The sequence below is a fragment of the Paramisgurnus dabryanus genome, chromosome 19 (assembly GCF_030506205.2).
Source record: "Paramisgurnus dabryanus chromosome 19, PD_genome_1.1, whole genome shotgun sequence".
In the NCBI taxonomy this organism is placed as follows: Eukaryota; Metazoa; Chordata; class Actinopteri; order Cypriniformes; family Cobitidae; genus Paramisgurnus; species Paramisgurnus dabryanus.
The window spans coordinates 9,215,017-9,235,707 of NC_133355.1; the positions used below are offsets into that span (position 1 = coordinate 9,215,017).

General features: G+C 37.9%; 1 protein-coding gene across 1 annotated transcript in view; it reads right to left on the reverse strand.

Annotated features, from left to right (window-relative positions):
- Nucleotides 1-20,691, reverse strand: part of grin2da (glutamate receptor, ionotropic, N-methyl D-aspartate 2D, a) — a 100,878-nt gene that overhangs the window by 51,793 nt on the left and 28,394 nt on the right. Inside the window, exons 2-3 of the mRNA XM_065287918.2 lie at nt 14,850-15,450; nt 1,378-1,644 (exon numbers count right to left, since the gene is read on the reverse strand). Coding sequence (XP_065143990.1) covers nt 1,378-1,644; nt 14,850-15,398 — 816 coding nt within the window. The 5' untranslated portion in view covers nt 15,399-15,450. The remainder of the gene's footprint in view (nt 1-1,377; nt 1,645-14,849; nt 15,451-20,691) is intronic.

Below are 20,691 nucleotides of genomic sequence, written 5' to 3' on the forward strand. Positions count from 1 at the left end.
ACACAGGGAAAAATATGGATTTTTTCCAGAAAACTTCTTGCATAAAATAAATTCAAGCACTTTCAATGACCTGTATCTATATGTATATTTTCAAAAACTTCCCAGGGCCTTGAATTTTTTGGCCCAGATTCACAAACTTTAAAGGATTTCAAGGACCCGTGGGAACTTTGTAGATTCATCTATATTTCATTTATACAGTAAAGACTATGCAGAATTTCTTTACATTTGATTAAGTGACTAGGGCCCGAGCACAGAGGTGAAAAAACGCCCATTGTTTTTAAAGGAGTTATTATTATTCAATTTTTGTACCTAAAAAATATAATACTGTTAGATCAATCTGAAAAACCTGAACAGCATTGTTTATTAATTTGTATGTTTCTTCTATTGCATTTGTTTGTGCTACTGCTCATATTTTGATTATTTGTTCATATGACTGACTACTTGTTTTTAACATTAAATTACTGTAAATGAATATGAGCTAGGCTAGTAGTTTTTGGTGTCATAGCTTTATTTATTAAGGTTAGATGGGTTAAAAAAATTAAAAGAATAATCAGGCCTGTTTGAATGTAGTGCATTTTTGTGGTGGGGCGAGTGAACATTTTGGGAGTGCTAGTAAAAATCTAAACCACTGGCCGGACCGGGTCAGTAGAAAAATCCTTTGTGTCGTGCACTGTATGGAGAACTCTTTTTTTTTACAATTTCTTAAAGGAAAACAACACCGTTTTTCAATAAATATTTCTTACTTTATCTTAGACAAATTAATATGGGGATAAAATATGAGAACTATATTGTATGGCGGAAGAGCACTTAGTTTGCAGCACTTCGACCTCGGAGCACATACATCATCACTCCTAAGAACCCCCCCTCGCTCAAACTTCCATGAATATTACTGCACCCGAGGTCGAAGTGCTGCAAACTAAGTGCTCTTCTGCCATACAATATAATTCTCATTTTTTATCACGTTTTATTTTATGCCACCATACTTACTTGTGTAACTACTCTATATAACAGTCTTTAAATAGGGAAAACATGGAAGTGTTTGGTGGCTTCTAAATTCATCCCTGTTTGGATCCTAAGGAATGAATGGGGCTAGGCTAAATGCTAACACATTCACGACGCGCTGTACAAAGATTAAGTGCATGCACTGAAAAAATATAGATATGTATTAATTCGTCAAAGTTAAGGTAAGAACATAGTAAAATATAAAAAATGGTGGTGTTTTCCTTTAAGCACTATACATTTTTGCTTTTAACTTAAAAAATGTCTATAATATACTTTTTTTTACTAAAAAATGCTAAATAGAACCAATTTGACTATTGTTCATGCTGTTGGACCTCTGTCTATGTGTGTATATATTTTTTCTCCACTTCTCCTAACCTGTGCTTCATTCTCCTTCAGCAGTCTGCGGGCACGAGCACCTCCCGGGTCATCGGTCAGGTTAAGCATTACCACGCTCTTTCTCTCCCAACCAATGAAGGAGCCATCTATCGTGCCCTCTACCATGGCCAGAAAATCTTCATATCCGTGGTGGCGCGTGGTGACCACTGAGAACGCAGTCCAATCGAACTCCTCCAGAACTTCAAAAATGACTTCCAGTTGCAGAGAAGTGGCGCAAGAGAACTGCAGGTAGACCGAGCCGCTTTCCTGATGGGATGACAAAAAATATAATTAAAGGCAAAACAAAAACGATTATATTATAATATATTGCAAAAAGACTGACACTTTTAAAAAAGGTCCTGGGCATCATGCCTGGATTCCACTTCTAATGTTACCCACCGACATTTTCTGAATGTACATCCGTAGTCATGTTCTACCCCTTTGTCTCATCCTATTCTTATTCATTCCTTTCTTTCTCCATCAGTCTACAGCTTTTTCTCATTGGGATCAATACAGTCAGTCTTAATACCCACACAGCGTGACGTAAAGCATTCATTGCTATTCATAAGCCTGTGTTTCAGCTGACATTAGTGTCCTTGGCTGCATGAGGATTTGAAGCATTCAGTTGGGCTTTGCTTAGCTCAGTTTTTTCTATCTGTACCCAGGAAGGTGACCATTCACAGCACAATCGAGGAGATTTATGACTCTGACAAAAAAAGACGTGCATTTGACGGTGAATAATCGTGATCCAATATATCGTAGCACAACGCCTGTTTTGTGCCTGCTGGTGCCGTTATGCGAGAGGTGTGCCACCTTTAAAATTGACTGTACATCCCTAAATATTTGGTTGAGCGGCATGTGACCTCTGCAGGGCTTTGAAAGATCACTGTCGTTCAGATGTTTGTGCAAACCGCAGCTGCTCGAGCGACACATTAGAGTAAATATTGCAATTGTGGCGATGCAATCGTATACAGACAGCTCATTCATTTTGATGACTTGCATCTATGTGTAAGCAGCTTGCTTAGCTTATGTAACAAAACAGTGCATCTCTTTAAGTGTATTTGGAGAAGTTTACTTGGTGAAGGAGAAGTGTTCTTAAAGAGCGAGAGTGGAAAGGTTTGCGTCTGGAGAGATCTAAAACAATCATCGCGACATAATAACCATCATGACAACAACAACCAATTTCCTGTTAGATCTTCCGACGTTAACTTTGCTTTAATACAGAACAGATTTTCCGCATTACGAACATTTCCTGTACAAATAAAGGCTCAATTAACTCCATGGTACATTTCCCCTATGAATAATACCCCTCCAGGCGTTACCTTGGCAATCTGGCAGATTTTTGATTTCGTAAAACTGATTGCAAGCGTATTTAGCATATATATTTGTAATTTTTAACGTCTCTGTGGAAATTCAAGGCACTCAGCAATGTTACAACCTCAAACATGTAAATCAAGTGTTCACACTGTGTGACCAAAGGATAAAGGCAGGCTATTACCCCGGGTATTTCAAATAATAACCTGACAGAGGAACCGCGGTGGGTAAAAAATGCCATGACTGCAGAGAAGCAATAAGCAGGGATAAAAGCTCACCTTCGCTCGACATTTAAATAAAGAAGTGCTGAGCGTAAAAAGCTCAGAGCATTTACAGTAGAGCTGTAAACTTGCAGCGGTCTATCAGTAAAATTGATTAGGTTACATTTTTGGCGGGCACCACATGAAATGAGTACTGAAATCAAATAGAGTGATAAATTTGGAGCAGATATATCATTCCTTTTATTTTAATATATTTTATTTAGAGCAACATGGAGGAAAGAAGGGAGGGAGAGAGAGAGAGAGTCACTTTAGATCTTCTTAAGATACTTCTGCAAAATTTGGGTCAACCTAGAGAAACTGTTAGGATATTCAATTAACATAAATAAAATACACTATTGAGTCAAAATTGTATTTATAAATTATTGTTAATAATTATAATAAATGTGAAAATCTTAAGCAATAAATTATGTCTGCTGACGTATACACACATTCATTCAAGCTTAACAACACATCATTCATCGGACTAGAGTCTGTTCATGTCTCGACTATAGGTAGCACGGTGACAAACACAGGATGTGTCCCTAGGTTCAATAGCAGCTGAAGGGAATAATGATGTGCCTCTGTTTAATAAAAATAAAATTATATTTCAATAGCAATTCTGAATTTTATATAATAACTTGACTAAAAATTGTATTCAATTGCGTTCCTCCTACATGTAACAGGTACATCACGTTTTAATCAGGGTTCCCACACCTTAGTTAACTTCAAATTCAATGACCTTTCAAGGATTTTCCAGGTCCAATACCCCTCAATTTTTAAGGACTAAATGTGGGGACACATTTCAAGTGAGAGCAAGGTTACATCGTGTTACCTAACATTCTTAGAATTCCCTTTCGAGGGAACTCGCGCTGCATCACTTTAGGGACGCCTCCATGGGTAAGTGCATCTGAATGTGTATATCAAATTCAACCAATGGTGAAACTTAACGACAACGACAGGGTAACGCGGCAGCCAGAAAGTATATCGCTATCTAAAATATTGCCAAAGACGGCGTTACACGGATGCAGGAAGTATGGCAGGGAAGACGCAGCGTCTCGTTCCCTTCTCAGGGAACAACAATTACATACGTAACCAGAGACGTTTTCATGTGTCAAACACAACTATGCAAAAAAGCATTTTGGTATGAATCAACATTCGCATACAGAAGATATAAGCATTTAAAGCGAACAGTTTAGCATGTGTGCTTAAAAGTCTAGAATTTGTATGATATTATCCTACACTACACAGGGAATTATATGAATATTTTTCAGAAAACTTGTTGCATAAAATAGATTCAAGCACTTTTAATGACCTTTATCAATGTATGTATATTTTCAAAAACTTCCCAGGGCCTTGAATTTTTTCCCTCAGATTCACAAACTTTCAAGGATTTTAAGGAACCATGGGAACCCGGTTTAATAAACGTGCAGAATAATATATAGCACATGTACATTTTAAAATGTCTGTGTACTGTTTTCACACAGCTTAATGAAATACTTGATCGATACACAAACTGATAAAAAATGTTATACCTTAATGCACTTTAAGTTGCTTTGGATAAAAGCGTCTGCCAAATACATAAATGCAAATAGAGAGAGATGTATTTGATCAGAGCATTGAACCATCCAATATTTTTGTATAACGACTGATGCACTGTACATTTTTTACTTTTATATAAATACAAGGAATGGAAAGGTGCCATCTTGCGACTCAGAATGATTACTATGGCAACCAACCCTAGTGAAAAATAGCCTGGGAGGACGGTATTAATATTAATATATATGGTGAGCATAAAGGTTTTGATACATGGCCAGAAGCTCAGGAGTCCCCGGTGAACCGATAAACAATGTTTTGAAAAACAACAATGAACCAGTGAGAGGTACAAGGACCTGGATGAGGGAGAACTGAAAATAAAAAATAAAATATACAGTGCTTGTCCAGCTGCTCGACCAATTGTTTCTTTTCCAGTAGACTGCTGTTTTAAGTCAAAGCGCTATTATAAAATATTTACAACTCTCCATCTTTCAGTATTTTGAAGCTCTATTTCTCGTCCATGTTTTGGTTTTTGTTAGGGATCCGTACAATAACTGGAATAAAGTATAGCCAGACGGCGAAATAAAGCTTTTCAGAACCTCTCCTTTTTCCATTTGGGTTGTGATTGGGGTTTATTTTACGATAATGACCAGATGGCTCTACATTATCCCTTTCTTGCCACTGAAAGCCCCAATTACATTTTTTACACATAAAAAATGGAGCAACCTGTTCTGCAGTCTCTCAGCATCCAAAAATGTGCATTATAAATGTATATATATCCAAACAATGTCGTAAGTTTGCCAAAATCAATTTTCCTTTTCCTAAAATGGCCCGTTTTTTGGAACAGAAAACATTTGAGTTTATATCCTACATTAAACTATTGTTTAGGATTGGATGCTTCTGTGCAAATTACTCACACTATAGACGGTAACAACATAAAGAAATAGCTTTCATGGAACAGAGGTAACTTTCGGTAAACTTATGCAAAGAATTAATAACAATAGAGTCCTTTTAAAGTAGTTTATTTCTGATTACAAATTTAAATAAATAACCACGGCCTTTAAAATAATTGCAGTCGCAATGGCTATGTTTACATGCACAAAAATGTGTCAATCTGACTGAATTTAATCTGATTGCAGGTTAACACAGTACATTTTACATGTACCCTAAACATTGCAATCTGATTAAAATGTTCGTTAACATGAACATTCTATATATCTGAACCAAACGTCTGCGCAAACGCACAGCCATGGTTGCCAGATCACAGATCAAAACTTGCCCAAATTTCTTTTCACAACCCGAATACCAATAACTAATACATACCTGTAAAATCATTTCATCTTTAACCCGCAGAAAATAATCAGCTCCCTATAATCAACAATAATCAACAACTACCCCAAATCTGAATTCCGCAAAAAAGCAGAGGACTTGGCAATGCAGTGCACAGCATCTCTCGTCAAGTTCATTCTTTATCTCTGGATAAATGTACAAAGTCAAAGTTGAGTTGGTGAAAGTTATTATTAAGAAGTTTTCAGATATAGTTATGATACGGTTTCATCAGACGCACGTGCGTTGTTGCGGTTACACATCTGGTCAGAACTTTACTTCCAGTCCTGTTTGTTTAATGGTCTGACTAATGTCTAAACTGAACTCTGGAACAAATACCTTGAACATAACAAATGTTTTGGTTTCCTAAAGACGAGGGGAGACGGTGATCATGGATCACTGCTATGTAAAGAAAGGTTTGGCAGACAGTTTGTAGTTAACATTGTATACATTATAGTACACATTTTACACAGTAACGTTACCTCAGTGTCGTTTTTATACGCTTTAGCTATAAAATATGAACTTCATTAATGTACTTGTTGTTTTTTGCTTGTTATCAGAAATAAACTACTACTTAAAGGACTCTATTGTCATTAATTCCTTGCAGAGTTTACCGGAAGTAATGTTTGTTCCACGAAAGCCGTTTGTTTATGTTGTCAATGCTCAAACCGTCTTTAGGCAAAGATAACACGTTTTGAAACACACGCTGTTTACCTTATTATGCGTGTTGCCATTGCCTTGCTATTCCATGTTTCTTCTGTGCATATGCACAAGGTATTTTTGCATTGAGAAAATACTATGCATTGAGAAAATACTACGATTAACCCATTTGCATGCATACTACTTTTCTCCTGATGATCGGATCACAGATGAAACTACACCACCCCTTCCAATACAATCGAAATCAACCTGAATCGTATTGATTACAGTGTTTACGGCTTTTCAACAGTGCCGCCACTCCCACCACGAGCATCACACACTGTGCGTAGGGCACCAAGTGCTGAGGGGGCACCAAACATAGCCTAATGAAAAAAAATTATAATGCCGCCGATATCATTTCATTAGCCTATAAAAATATTATTAGGCACTTTTTAGCCATATATATGTTACAAAAAGGGTGAAGGAGATAATTAAATTGCTCTAGTGTAGAAAGGATGCCCCCCTCTAGTGTAGAAAGTTTGACAGACAGTATTCCTTAGATATTGCGCAGTAGTTTATGGTTTATTTTTTAGGTGATGAAGGTTAATATTTTCTCCACATAAAGGGAATGAGAGATAAGACTCTCATTGGTTTATTGCACATTACGCCCAAAACCCACCCATTACTAATTACGAGAGTAGGAACAACCCTTTTTGACAGTGTGCTCGGCGCACAACCATTTTTTGCGTCTTTAAATTAGCAAGTGGAATCGGACACACCCTTTTAGACCATGCGCTGTGCACTTTAGACCATGCGCATAGATCGTTAAAATAGGGCCCATTGTGTTATTGCTATTGAGTTATACGTTTGGAAATAAAAAGTCTAACTGGCAAAAAAAAAAAAAAATGTTTTTATCCTCGGGTCGGGGGCATCATAAAGGAATTCATGCTTGGGGCACCAAAATGGCTAGCAGCTGCATGGATTACAAATAGATTATTTGGTTGCATGCAAACGTACCTAATAAAACAGTTGATGCAATTGCCAGGGAGATCTAATAGACCTCAGGGCATTTAGCATTGCATTCTGTTGCAGTATATTCTTTAGTGTCAAGCTCTGCACCACTGCTCTGCTGGTCTCACTTACGTTGTACCAGACTTGAACCAGAAGCTGTGCATTAGCTTGCTCGTGCCCCCGAGACACAAAGCATCCCCTGTACTGCATAGCGCACCATATTGAGGTCCAGATGGACAAAGTGATGTATTTAAAGCATTTAAAAGAGAATAAAATGGAACCTGGAAGGCTACTTCTATAAAATACGAAAAATCAGCTTAAAACAGTTTCTTTTTGGGGAAGAACAAGCGCCTGAGGTGTTTGTGCTTTCAAAAGATTCACAGTACTAACAGACTCGAGTCTACTGTGATGCTGCGGCTTTGATTCGCCTGAAATCAATCTACATTGAACACTCGAAACTGGATTTGCAGCATTAGATTTCGCAGCTCTTGCTGACAGAGCAAAGCACCAAAACAGCGGCTTAGGCATCTTCTCTCTGCTCACACCAAAATATTTAACCACATGATGTAATCAATCACAGTCTTAATTAAAGCAGTTAAATGGCTCCTTTGTGCCGTGATCTGGTTGGCGGTTCGTGAAGAGTCTCTGGAGAGACGCCCTGCGAGAGAGAGTTAACTCTGTGACCCACACGCTAACCAATCCACAACATTCGAGCATTTCCGAGTGTGGTTAATTAAAGCTTAAGCAAGCAAATGAAAATGTAATGTAATATTTTTCCACATGCCGGCAGAGAGGCTCTCTCCCATGTGTGAATAAAACAACACAGGTAGCTAAAACTTATTTAAGTTTAATTGGTCATCTCAATCCACTTATTAAGTGGATTTTTTAAGTCAAACTGCACAAGACTGCGACAGATCCCGGTTGCCCACGGAATGAATAAATAAGGTTGGGATTTTTACCAACAAGCCCAGGTGGTGTTTGTTCAAAGGAATGGGGAAAAAAGGTGAGAAATAGACAGAGATTTGAAACACTCGTAAATCCAGGGCATGTGTTAACAACATGAGGCTTAAGTGACAAAAGAGACCTTCAAAAGGCCTCTGACTGAGTCATTTCTGAACATAAAAGATGTACCGGATGTGTTTGTGTAAGAATAACACTTGTACACTGTAATCAGAGAGAGGATACAAAACACCTTTCACGTATGATTTATTGGGCACCTTTCTAGATTATTTTATATCTAGATTTAAACTGATCCATTGAAATCTATTTCAATAGAAAGTGAAAAAAAAGTTTGTGTCCATTTGTCGGATTAGTGTGAATTAGCTTTAACACATTTGACTATGTTTAAATCCATTGTGCTCAGTTTAATTATGTCCACAGACGTATAAACATATTCATTCAAGCTTAAAAACACATTATTCATCGGACCAGACTGTTCATGCCTCAACAAACCACCCTTACACTTACACCTACCCTTAGTACTATTGACTGTTTCACAGATTTTCCCCCTAAAGTCAACACAGAAAATGTGAATTTAGTTTGGGCCTGCACGCCTGTCACATTGATAATCTCGTGATCCATCTGTAATATACAGGTACTTTATTTACACACTTCAATTCATTCAGTACTAATTCCTTATACATACAAGTCCCACGAGTATATTTGTGGCAATAGCCAAAAATATATTGTATGGGTAAAAAAAAAATTTTTTGTTGCCAAAAATCATTAGGAAATAAATGTATTGTTTTCTACCATAAATATAAAAAATGTAGTTATTAGGGGTGTCACAATTCTCCAAATCCTCGATTTGGTTACATTTTCGATTCTAAGGTTACGATTCGATTAGAATCTCGATTTGTCCATTTATTTTTTTGAAAGCACAAAAAAATGCTATGCCATTTTAAAACTAGACTTTTATGAAATAGAATAGAAATAGACTTTGTACCTTAAAAATGCGCTTTTATTAACATCAGACGAGATTGTGAGAATGTACCCCAATAAGTCATGTTTAAATGCTGTTTTCATAACTCTTAAAGGGATAGTTCGGCCAAAAATAAAATAAACCCATTATTTACTCACCCCCAAGATGTCCGAGTTGCATATGTCCATCGTTTTGCAGACAAACACATTTTCGGATATTTTAGAAAATGTTTTAGATCTTTCAGTTGATTAAATGTAATGTTACGGGGTCCACGACCTTCAAGTCCAAAAAAAGTGCGTCCATTCTTCAGAAATTAAATCCAAACGGCTCCAGGATGATAAACAAAGGTCTTCTGAGGGTAATCCGCGCGGTGTTGTTGTAGAAAATCCATATTTAAAACTTTATTAACGAAAATAAATACCTTCCGGTAGCGCCGCCATCTTAGTCACGTCCGCATTCAGGATGAGAGCTTACGCAGCCTACGGAGGCTACTCTGCTGCTGCTCTGTGCCCCCGCCCTCCGAATATGTCATACGTCACTAAGAAAAGTGCGTACACTCAGTGGTATAGTCTACGTGATACGCAGGTATACGCCGTATACCCACTAGAAATTGTCAAGGATTTCCGTATACCCACTAAAAATAGCGCGAGGATGCGTAACAGCATGGTTTTGTGACATTTTTAAAGTTTAGTCATAATATAGATGTGAAGCATTGACCATTAGCATGCTACACTTGCTACTTTAACGGGTTGAAATACATATTAGGCTATATACTTCATGCCGAACTGCGCGATCCGATCGGCGTATGAATTTCTATGAAATCAGATTACTATAGTGACGCGAAAGTAACTGGGGAGCAGACTGGCGAGTGACAGCAAAGTACCGCGAGAGAGACTCAGTTATCACATGGAGAAATCTGCTTTGAATCGCTCTCGCGGTACTTTGACATCACCAAGAGGTCTGCTTAGCGCCAAATGAAGTCGAACCTGCAGTGTAGCTGCTCACGCGACACTGTAAACAAACAGTCTAGACTCTAGAGAAGTGAACGAGTGCTGCAACATAAACTCCATAGAGCTTACAACGCACATGTGAGTAAACAACATTTAAATCATCAGTCCAGTTTATTACTTTATCTGGAGGTAAGGCTCCAAATGCAATAAAATAAGCCCGTGATAATATCCTGATGGTTTTTAGCTGCCTTCAGTTCCTCTGCATGTTTGCTTGTGCTTCACAGTGTTAAACTTCCCTTCTCTGTGTTCATTTATATATCTACGTTCAAGATGTATATGATCTTAAACTTCTGTTTGGTTTGGGTGTCTTATATTAGGCTACATGATGTTCTTGTAATAATAATTAAGTATAAGCCTATTTTCATTTTTAGACAATGCTTGTATTATATGCAAATATAAGCTTTTATATCAATGACTATGCAAATTAGAGTTATTTCATGGTCATCTTAAATGTGTATTAATTAAAAACATTTACACCATTAAATTACACATGGTAATGTTATCAATAGTTGTCAGATAATAGCTATTGAAATAATTGAATATTTTTTCTCCTTTAATGCATGTGTTAGCCACAGATTGAAGATTTATTTAATTGTAATTAACAGTTAAATAACTTTTGTCCCTGAGTTAGATGTTGATTAACACTAAACCAGTCTAAAAATCAGTCCAGTTTCCCCAGCTGTAAACCCATCGGCTCTAAAGTCTTTTTTTTCTTAAAAAAGAGAACACATTCAGTTTATGTGTTTATGAGTACACTTTCAGAATGCACATGAATATATATACTGTATGCATCTGTGAGTGTGGTGGCGCTTATGAGGTGTCGCGCTAGGACGAGTAAGCATAAGGGTGAGAGGGAAAAATCACAGTATACTCACGACAAAAATCTAGACTACACCACTGCGTACACTACGCTAATAGTCTCTCCTGAATACAGAGGAGTCTAAGATGGCGGCGCTACGGGAAGGTATTTATTTTCGTTAATAAAGTTTTAAATATGGAAATTTCTACAACAACACCGCGCGGATTACCCTCAGAAGACCTTTGTTTATCATCCTGGAGCCGTTTGGATTTAATTTCTGAAGGATGGACGCACTTTTTTTGGACTTGAAGGTCGTGGACCCCGTAACATTACATTAAATCAACTGAAAGATCTAAAACATTTTCTAAAATATCCAAAAATGTGTTTGTCTGAAAAACGATGGACATATGCAACTCGGACAGCTTGGGGGTGAGTAAATCATGGGTTTAAAATCATTTTTGGCCAAACTATCTCTTTAAGCAACTGAAATAAGTTGTTGTGAAACCTAAGCAGATCTCAGTTCAGAGAAATGACCAGTCCTGGCACAGACGCCGTTCTGCTGTGCATTGGTGATTGTGGGTAAAAAGCAGTTCACGTGGTGTCTCCTGCATCTGCCATGCTATTTTTTGACTGGCTGTAGCTAGCTAAGTTAGAGGAGGTTGACTCGTAGCACTCAACACCTGTTTTTTCCCCGCAAAGTTCCAGGTTGTGACTTAATTTCGATCGATTTCGATTTAAAATTAAAATCGTGACACTCTTAGTAGTTATCATTAGTAATATGTGTTGCTAAGGAATGTAAATAAGTGGGCATGACCAACTTGGCACTCCCGCATCTTAGGCTGAGTGTGACAGAGAAACGGGAAATAATCCACTCATAACAAATAAACAAGTAATTTCTGTAATCTCATAATAAGGGAAACATGTCTTTAACATATTGTTTTTAAAGGTGCCAAAGAATGCATTGAAATAATATTTTAAATTGTTTTTTTGATATCTACATAGAAGGTATGTGGGTTTATTAACTCATTCCCCGTTAGCGTTTTGAGCCAAACCTACACAGAGTTTTTAACGGAGTGAATGCTTTAGTGTTTTATAAGTTGTGTAAGAACATCACCTAGTGGTTAATAGCGGAAATAGGGATTGCCGTAAAAACTCGTCTTTGGCAGGGAAGTGTTTTCTCTTAATTGACAAATAACTCGTCTTGTCCAGGTTTTACATGTCCATTTACAACCCTAGGATTTTCCTTTAAAATAAAATAAGCTATTATTATCTTATTTGAATAGGTCATGAATAATAATGTTGAGCTCTGCTCTGATTGGCTGTTTCTCAGAGCAGCTCTTTTTAGTAGCTCTATGTGTGTGTAAACAGACCTTATGTTTGAGCCTGTATCAGACAAGGATACGCAATTTGATAATAATCAATTGTTTGGAGATTGATAATGGACGTTTCTGAGTGGTAAGTTTTGTTTTTTTCAGTATGCACCTGCAAAATGTAACTGTAACGTCAATAGTAGAACTTCAGCCTAAAGTTAGCTAGGGCTGCATAAGAACTAATCGCAACTAAGCGTTTGCAGAATAAAAGTTTTTGTTTACATCATATAGTGTGTGTATTGTGTATAATAATGATGTATATATAAATACATACACATGCATGTATATATTTAAGAAATATTTACATGTGTATATACATTTTTATATTTATATATCATTTATATTATACATAAATATGAATACTTAATATATAAAAAGATATTATACATTTTAAATACATGTGTATTTATATATAAATAATTATTATACACAATACACACACATATATGATGTAATCAAAAACTTTTATTCTGCAAACGATAAGTTGCGATTAGTTCTTATGCAGCCCTAAAGTAAGCATATAGCATTATTAACTAGCATATAGCACCAACTCAGCAGTCACAACTTTGTTTTAGCATTGTAACAATGTACTTAAATTAATGTGTCATTTAATGTTAGGGGCGTACATCACGACTGTAAAGTCACAGTCGGTGTTATGTTGAGATTGGCCTGTTTTCCAGCAGTCTTTTGCATGCATGAGATAAACATAATGCCGGGTTCACACCAGACGCAGTAGAGGCAGCAAGCGCGAGTGATTTACATGTTAAGTCAATGCAAAAATGCGAATAGGCATCCTGCGGCGCGGTACACGCGGATGACGCGTTGCCACGGGAAACGAGCGAGTTGAAAAATCTGAACTTTGGTGGATTTCCGCACCGCGTTAACCAATCAGGACCTTGCTGTAGTATTGATGTGATTACAGTAAGCGAGCGGAGTTTCACCAAAGTTGCAGAAGCCCCTCCCATGACGCGAATTTCCACGTGTCTCGAATGACTAAAATTTCACATGCGGCTTTCACGCGCCACTGAAGCGAGTAAACTCAAAACGTTCAAGCTTCTAACTAAGCACGAAAAGCGCGTTTTTGCCGCCTCTACCGCGGCTGGTGTGAATGCACCATAAGAAGGAAGGAAAAATTGTGTTTCAGGCTCACGATATGTCATTACCATGTACAGAACTCTTATTATTCATCTACATTATGCCTAGGTAAATACAGTTTTACATCCTACGACATCGAATCACATCAATTTACATTTTATCTATCTTCAGTATGGCCTATATAAAATGTAGCATGTTTAAGAAGTATTGAAAAACAGCATTTAGTACAAATACATTTGAGTAGATTAATTCCTTCTAAAGCGATTACTGATTATTGATTACTTGGTAAAAAGACTAAAACCAAGACTGGGTTTTCTCTTTCGTCAAAAAAAGTGGAGCTAGAATGAAAATTATACAAAGTACTTTTTTACCAATTTTAGATTATGGTGATATTATTTATATGCATGCTTCTATATATTTATTAAAAAGATTAGATTGTGTTTATTATGCCGCATTGCGTTTTATAACAAATGCTTGTTCACGTACTCATCATTGTTTGTTATATAACGGTGTAGGTCGGACCTCTTTATATCAAAGAAGGAAATCGCATATATTAGTATTTACTGTAAAGGCACTTCTTGGTATGCTTCCAAATTATATAGCTAGGCTTTTATGCTTGTGTAAAAAGAATTACAGCACCAGATCGTCAATTGGCATTACACTAGATGTATTTAGAGTACATTCAGAACATGGAAAATCGGCTTTTTCTTATTGTGCTCCATGGCTGTGGAATGAATTTCAAGCCATTTCTCCTTTAGAAATAATTCCTTCTTTGAATACATTTAAAAATATATTGTGCTGTAAAATGAGTGAAGTATGTTGCTGTTTTAATTAACTTACATTTGCAAATTGTGTTTTTTTTTTCTCTTGCTTGTTTAGAATTAGTTTGTGTATAATGTGTTAATGTGTTTCTGTGAAACTTTGGTACGGCCATCTTGGCCAGGACTCCCTGGAAGAAGAGATTTCTTTAATCTCAATGGGACCTTCCTGGAAAAAAAAAGGTTAAATAAAGCGCACACTGCTAAACTATAGTGATAAAGTACATACTAATACAAGTAGTAACAGGTGGAATATTGAATTTATGCACAAACATGTTTACAATTGATTTTCTACTCAAAATGAAAACAGATTTTCATGAAGAATTTTTAAATCAAGAGCACAAACTATGCCAATTACGAAAGGATGTTGACATACCTGTGGCTCCCTCCCCAGGCCAGCTCCTCCCCCCACAGCAATGACAGGTACACCTGTCTGGGCCGAAACAAACTCCAGCATAGGTGCTAATGGTGCCCGGGTGGGCGGTGGTGGCTTCTCTTCCTCAAACACAAGCCCTTGAAGCGGTGTGGTAGCCAGTAATTCACACAACTGTAGCAACAGGCTCCCAGGACTGCTCTCGTTCACGGCCAGCCAGATCACATTGGCCGGTCCCCAAGGCGTCATCACGCTCTCACCCACTTGTCCAGACCAGGCCCGACTCAGAACGCCCGTCCCTGAGCTGCTGCTTGGCCCGGCACCGGAGCCAGAGCCTGCCGTAGAGGCGCCACCCATACCCCCCACCCCAGCGCTCGTTTCCGGGAGGTGGGAGGAGCCGGAGTGGACCACAGCGATGTTGACTCCGCCCGAAGCCCCTCCCGAATCCCTCTCTCTCTCCCGGGGGCGGAGCAGCAGTGGGGGGGAAGGCTGAGCCGGCCCAGTGCACGCCAGAACAGCCAACAGGAATGAAAGGACGGGCCTTGATGCCATGACAAGGGCAGAGAGTCACTTGGGTAGCTGGTGCTTTATGCAGGAACAAAACCTTGAGGAAGAAAAAGAGAAGGACTATTAGATGTAAACGAAAGAACTGCGTTAAAAATGAAAAACTACTGCGACCATTACAGAAACAAATAGAGGCACGGATTATAAATGTAGCAGCAACAAGCAACAGATTTAAATCTCTCACGGAGGAAAGGAAAACACGTCAGCGTACAGTCCATCATCATCAATTACAATGCCACCAGACATCAAGATACATTAACCTAAAAGACGTAGTTAAATCCCAGTGCAGGGATTGGAGAAGAAAAGCTAACACATCTCACCCCCTGTACCCCTCCACTCCCCAGGGTACATGGCAAATCATTACTCCCCCTGCATTGATTCATAAGTTATTCCCCTTTCAACGCTGGAGAGAGAGAGAGAGAGAGAGAGAGAGAGAGAGTCTTGAATCTCCACTATAAATCTGCTAGGCTCTAAAGCGTCTGTCTCTGCCTGGGTAGATCCAGAACAGACTGAGTAAATAAAAGTGAAAATAAAGAACACAGAGAATAACAGAGGGGATGAGGCCGCCCTCCACGTCTTTTGTTTGTGCATGTACAATGAGCAAAAGAGAGAGAGAGAGAGAAAGAGAGCAAAAGAGAGGGAGCGAGACGACGCGGTTCTGCTGATACAAATGGCAGGCCATGTAAGCGCCAGCAACACCATGAATCATTTTCAAGTCACTTTGTAAGCCAGCCATCAAAAACCTACCCACCCACCCCTCATCCTGCATCGCAGACGCATACATACATACACACTCTCTTTAATTAACCTTCTACTAAACACACTTATTTATACATACACAAACAACACATACACACTCTCACAGGTGGGTGATTTATGTTGCATGTTGTATAGCATGATGTATAACTGCACCTCACATGCATAATATTAAAGCACTGACTCAGGTATTGGCAGCACACATATACACACCCACATCATCATGCACACACAAATGCATATCTGTAACGCCAAACTGGCTGCTTTTTCAAAGATGTCATAGCTTTGAAGCAGAAGGCGGGCTGACGTCATAATTTCTTCTGCATCTCTCTCCCCTATTAATTCCCTTTCCTGTCCTTTTGACACTGTAAAGACATGCTGAAAGGGGATTAAGACATCCGTTTCGGGAGTTGAGAAGGAGAAAAGTGGACACATAGATGGATGCAAGGACCGAAAAAGAAGACGTACGAGGGATGTTGAGATATATGGATCTGACAGGAGGAAAAGAACAATTTTAAAGCGAGTTCAATATTGTGAAGAACAGATGCCTATGAGGGTGTTTTGAGTAAAAGCAAAAGGCCTTATAAGAGGGCCTACTGCATAATTCAGCACATAATTACTGCATTCACACTGGCCGATGGGCAAAGACTGCAGTGGCGAAAATACTGCGGTCTAAATCGAAAAACACAAGCGAAATTTATTTAACTCCATATTTGTGCAAGTGCAAGAGGTGAGCGAAGCCAACTGCAGTCTTCAGAAGTGTTTTCAGCATATGGAAACCAAAGGAATTTACGAACAGAAAAGGTGACTTATTTGCACGTCAAGCGTAAAAATCCATTAAAATTATAATTCCGCTTCAAAGCAAAATGGATAAAAAAACAATAACCCGTACTGTAGACCGAGTCTAGATGAGAACATCTGTTATTTATAGTTAGCTATGACTGTAAATGAATCAGTGGAGGCTTAAAATCCCTTACGCTTGCGTCAAACGGTTTAAGTGAGAATGAGCTCTTTTAAATAAACTAGAGAAGGAAGTCCAAACCACATATTAAACAAAATCATCAGATTTTCAAATTATTTTAATGCAGTCAATGGTTATTTAAAAACTAGAAGCGTGCATCATACAGTTTATATTCATCTGGCACTTTAAAGATTAAGCTAAAAGGTCAAAACATTTAAATAATAATATCACGCTTGCTAAAGGCAACCGTGTACCCTACCAAGGGCAAGAGTGCAAGGGTCGCAGTTTTTCAACCTCGGTTGAGGATTTTTACACTAGAGCTTTAGATCGGTTTGACCTTAAAGTTTGTTTTGCATTATTGTTGTGAAAGCTGATTCTGAATGTACATACACAGAGGAACTGTGCGAGTTCACATGATAATAAAAGTCAAGGATTATTTTCATATATAGAAGGTTAAACCACAGCACGGGTTCACTGATCTGAAATTGAGCATTTTAAGTGAGCAACTTAATGCTATAGGCGCAGATATCGCCAACATTTTACAAATAACATCAAACAAAAACAGTTTTTCCACATTTCTATGTTCAGGATTATTTGGGCGGGGCTTAAACGGTGACTCAATGACACACCGGAGCTACCTAAGCATGGAACTGCCCCTTACACACATTGGTCCCTACTTGCCGATAACCAATTATTCAACCAATTAATCAACCATTTTTAAAATGGATACTGAGTAAAAAAACAAACATAACACTAAAAGTGGAACAATGCTGAAATGTATTAGCCTGGGTTTCCCCATGCTGCCTTACGCGTAAATTTATTCACACTGCAAGTCTAGCATAAAAACTATGGACCAATTTTGCACCTGATAAAGGGCTTTTCAATATCAATATACAGCTACCGGTTTAGTTGCATAGCTTTCAGCTGTGTGCACACATACCCGATAAAAGTTGTTAACGTTTGAATTGATGTCGCTCTACATACGTCATCTGGTATAATTGAAACGATTGGCTAGCTACGTACAGACACATTTGATAGACATTCGTAGTGCCCAATAAACGGCTCTGGGCATTCGTAAACCACGCCTCAAATATGAGAAAATTAGCATAGGGTTCCCAGACCACGTCTCATTCTCTATGAGACTGGTCTGGTGTTAGCCAGGCTAGAAATGTATAGCAAAAGTAATAAAACAACAGTACTGAATGAAAATGTGCTAAATAAAATTAAGGTAAATAAAAATACATTAATTATATTAATGAGTATTGAAGTAAATAATTCTGTGAAATACTCCCACTGGTAAAAAATGAAATCACATAAATGTCTATTATATGTGTAGTCTTGTACTCTATTTGCTTCTGTTTTAGCACTTAATGATCTAATCAAAATAACAAAAGATGTTTCTTTGCTAATGCATCATCTATTCAGCAAATGTATTACTTCATAATGATATGAAGCAACAAACACACTCGTAAAAACTCGGATTTTTTTGCACCATTGAACTATCAGTGCCAATTAATCGGCAAAACCGATTAATCTGTCTCCCTCTAAACTCAATCGCAAGTATTCATTCAGGTTGCAGAGAGAAATTCTGCATATTTTCCAAGATTTTGATAACTTATTTTATTTACTTGGCAGTTTTTTAATCAGCAAATTTGGCTGCGTGGTTAATATTAGGGATGCACTGAATGTTCGATAACCGAAATGATTCTGACGAAAATAGCACAAGAAAAATTCCGGTGGTCGGCCGAACAAGTGAAAAGGCAGAATAAATTTCACCCAACAATGAGGTCTGTGATGACATGATCAAATATACAAGCGCAGAGTGAGAGATGGCAAAAACATTTTAAAGTGTCAAAGAAAGATGCGAAAACGTACATCACTACAAGTTTCATTTATCATCTAAAATCAAGACATACTGAACACCATGCAGCGTATGAGAAAGACACGGCAGCGGCGATCCTGGGTATTTGTCTGCTGAATGCACAAGCACGGAGAACAAGAGACTTTAGCTCTTCATCTCATCATGTCATAGAACGGCGAAGAACGTCAGCAGTATGTAATAAAAACTTCCTAAAACCAGTAAAGTCATATGGTGACAAACACGCTTATATTAAACGAGAAATAAAATGTTTATTAACAATAAGCTTTTTGTTAGACAGCTTTGTTGAGCATTTTACCTTCTGTTATCTCCTATCAATCTTGCCGCCTCTCTCTCTCTCTCTCTCCCTTTGCTCGTGTTGACCGTGCACGTAGGCACGCGTCCGCTGCTCAACATACAGTGATAGGTTATTTGCATTTTACGTGGGAATAGAATTTCCGTTAATATCCGTTTAGCCAAGACTCATTTATGTGGTCGAATATAAATGAAACAGTTTTGACAAGTCTATAGCTATCTGATCAGAAAAGTGACTAGGTGTAAAAGGCCCTATAATGACTTCTGGAATGTAAAAAAAAATTTTGTTAAATAATGTGAAATTAAATTAGTTAAAAGGACATTCTGAAAATGTAACTTGTGCAATGGTGAGAAATTGGCAAAATAATTTGATATTATAATTTGGATGTTCTGTATTCTTAATTTTTTATTTAATTCGGCTTCGGCCAAGAATTTTTCTTTCGGTGCATTACTAGTTAATACCACCTTTAATATTAAACTTTACATGGACTTTAAGTGTAATTGCACAGCGACAATGGTAAACAGCTGTTGGTCTGCTCATGCTGATGAAGAAAGCAGTTCGGCACACAGTGTGAAAGCAGATCAGAGGGGGACAATTGAACTGGGATAGGGACTGAAGCAATCATACAAAGTGCGAAAACACTAAGTCAGGCAATTTGTTCAGTCATTGCCTCTGTGAGTAACTGTCTTGTGATTAAGGCTCTGAGCTGATAACGCAGACGTGACAAATTTGATCCTAGGTGGGGCTGACACACAAACTGGATCGTTTCTAAGTAAAGCCTAACACAATCAAGCTTTTCAGCAAGCCACTTAATACCACGTTGCTCCAGGGGAACCGCTCCTGTCCTATAGTAAAAATCATAGGCTAAATTATAAGTGACCTCCAGTAAAGCACACATGCAAAGGCATGACAATGCCACCAATCAATAGATTCAGATTGAGATTATTATAACAATCAAGTTTCTAAGAAATTTTGATGGTTTTGTACCTTACAAAACAAATGTGTGTATGAACTATAATTGATAGTACATGCTGGAACAGGTTTCAAATTATCTGAATGACAAATCATGTAGTCTAAGAACAAGATCTAAGCAAAAATTATACACAATCAAAAATACAAAAATCAACAGCATTTATGTATGCACACTGTATTATTTCTCTATTGTTATTTAATGTCACATGGATTGTAGACCATTTTTTTCTACTCTTGGGGTAACTGTAGTGCGAGTTTATGATGTTTTCCCATGAGTATGATAGCAATAAATATTTTAGTCTCGACACGCATGTCGGACAGTGTAAACCCGTTCGGGGTTGATAAGCAGAATTGACTTATTCGGGGGCGAGTGACCTCATCACGAAATGAGCCAAAGAGAAAATGTCTAGAGAGACTT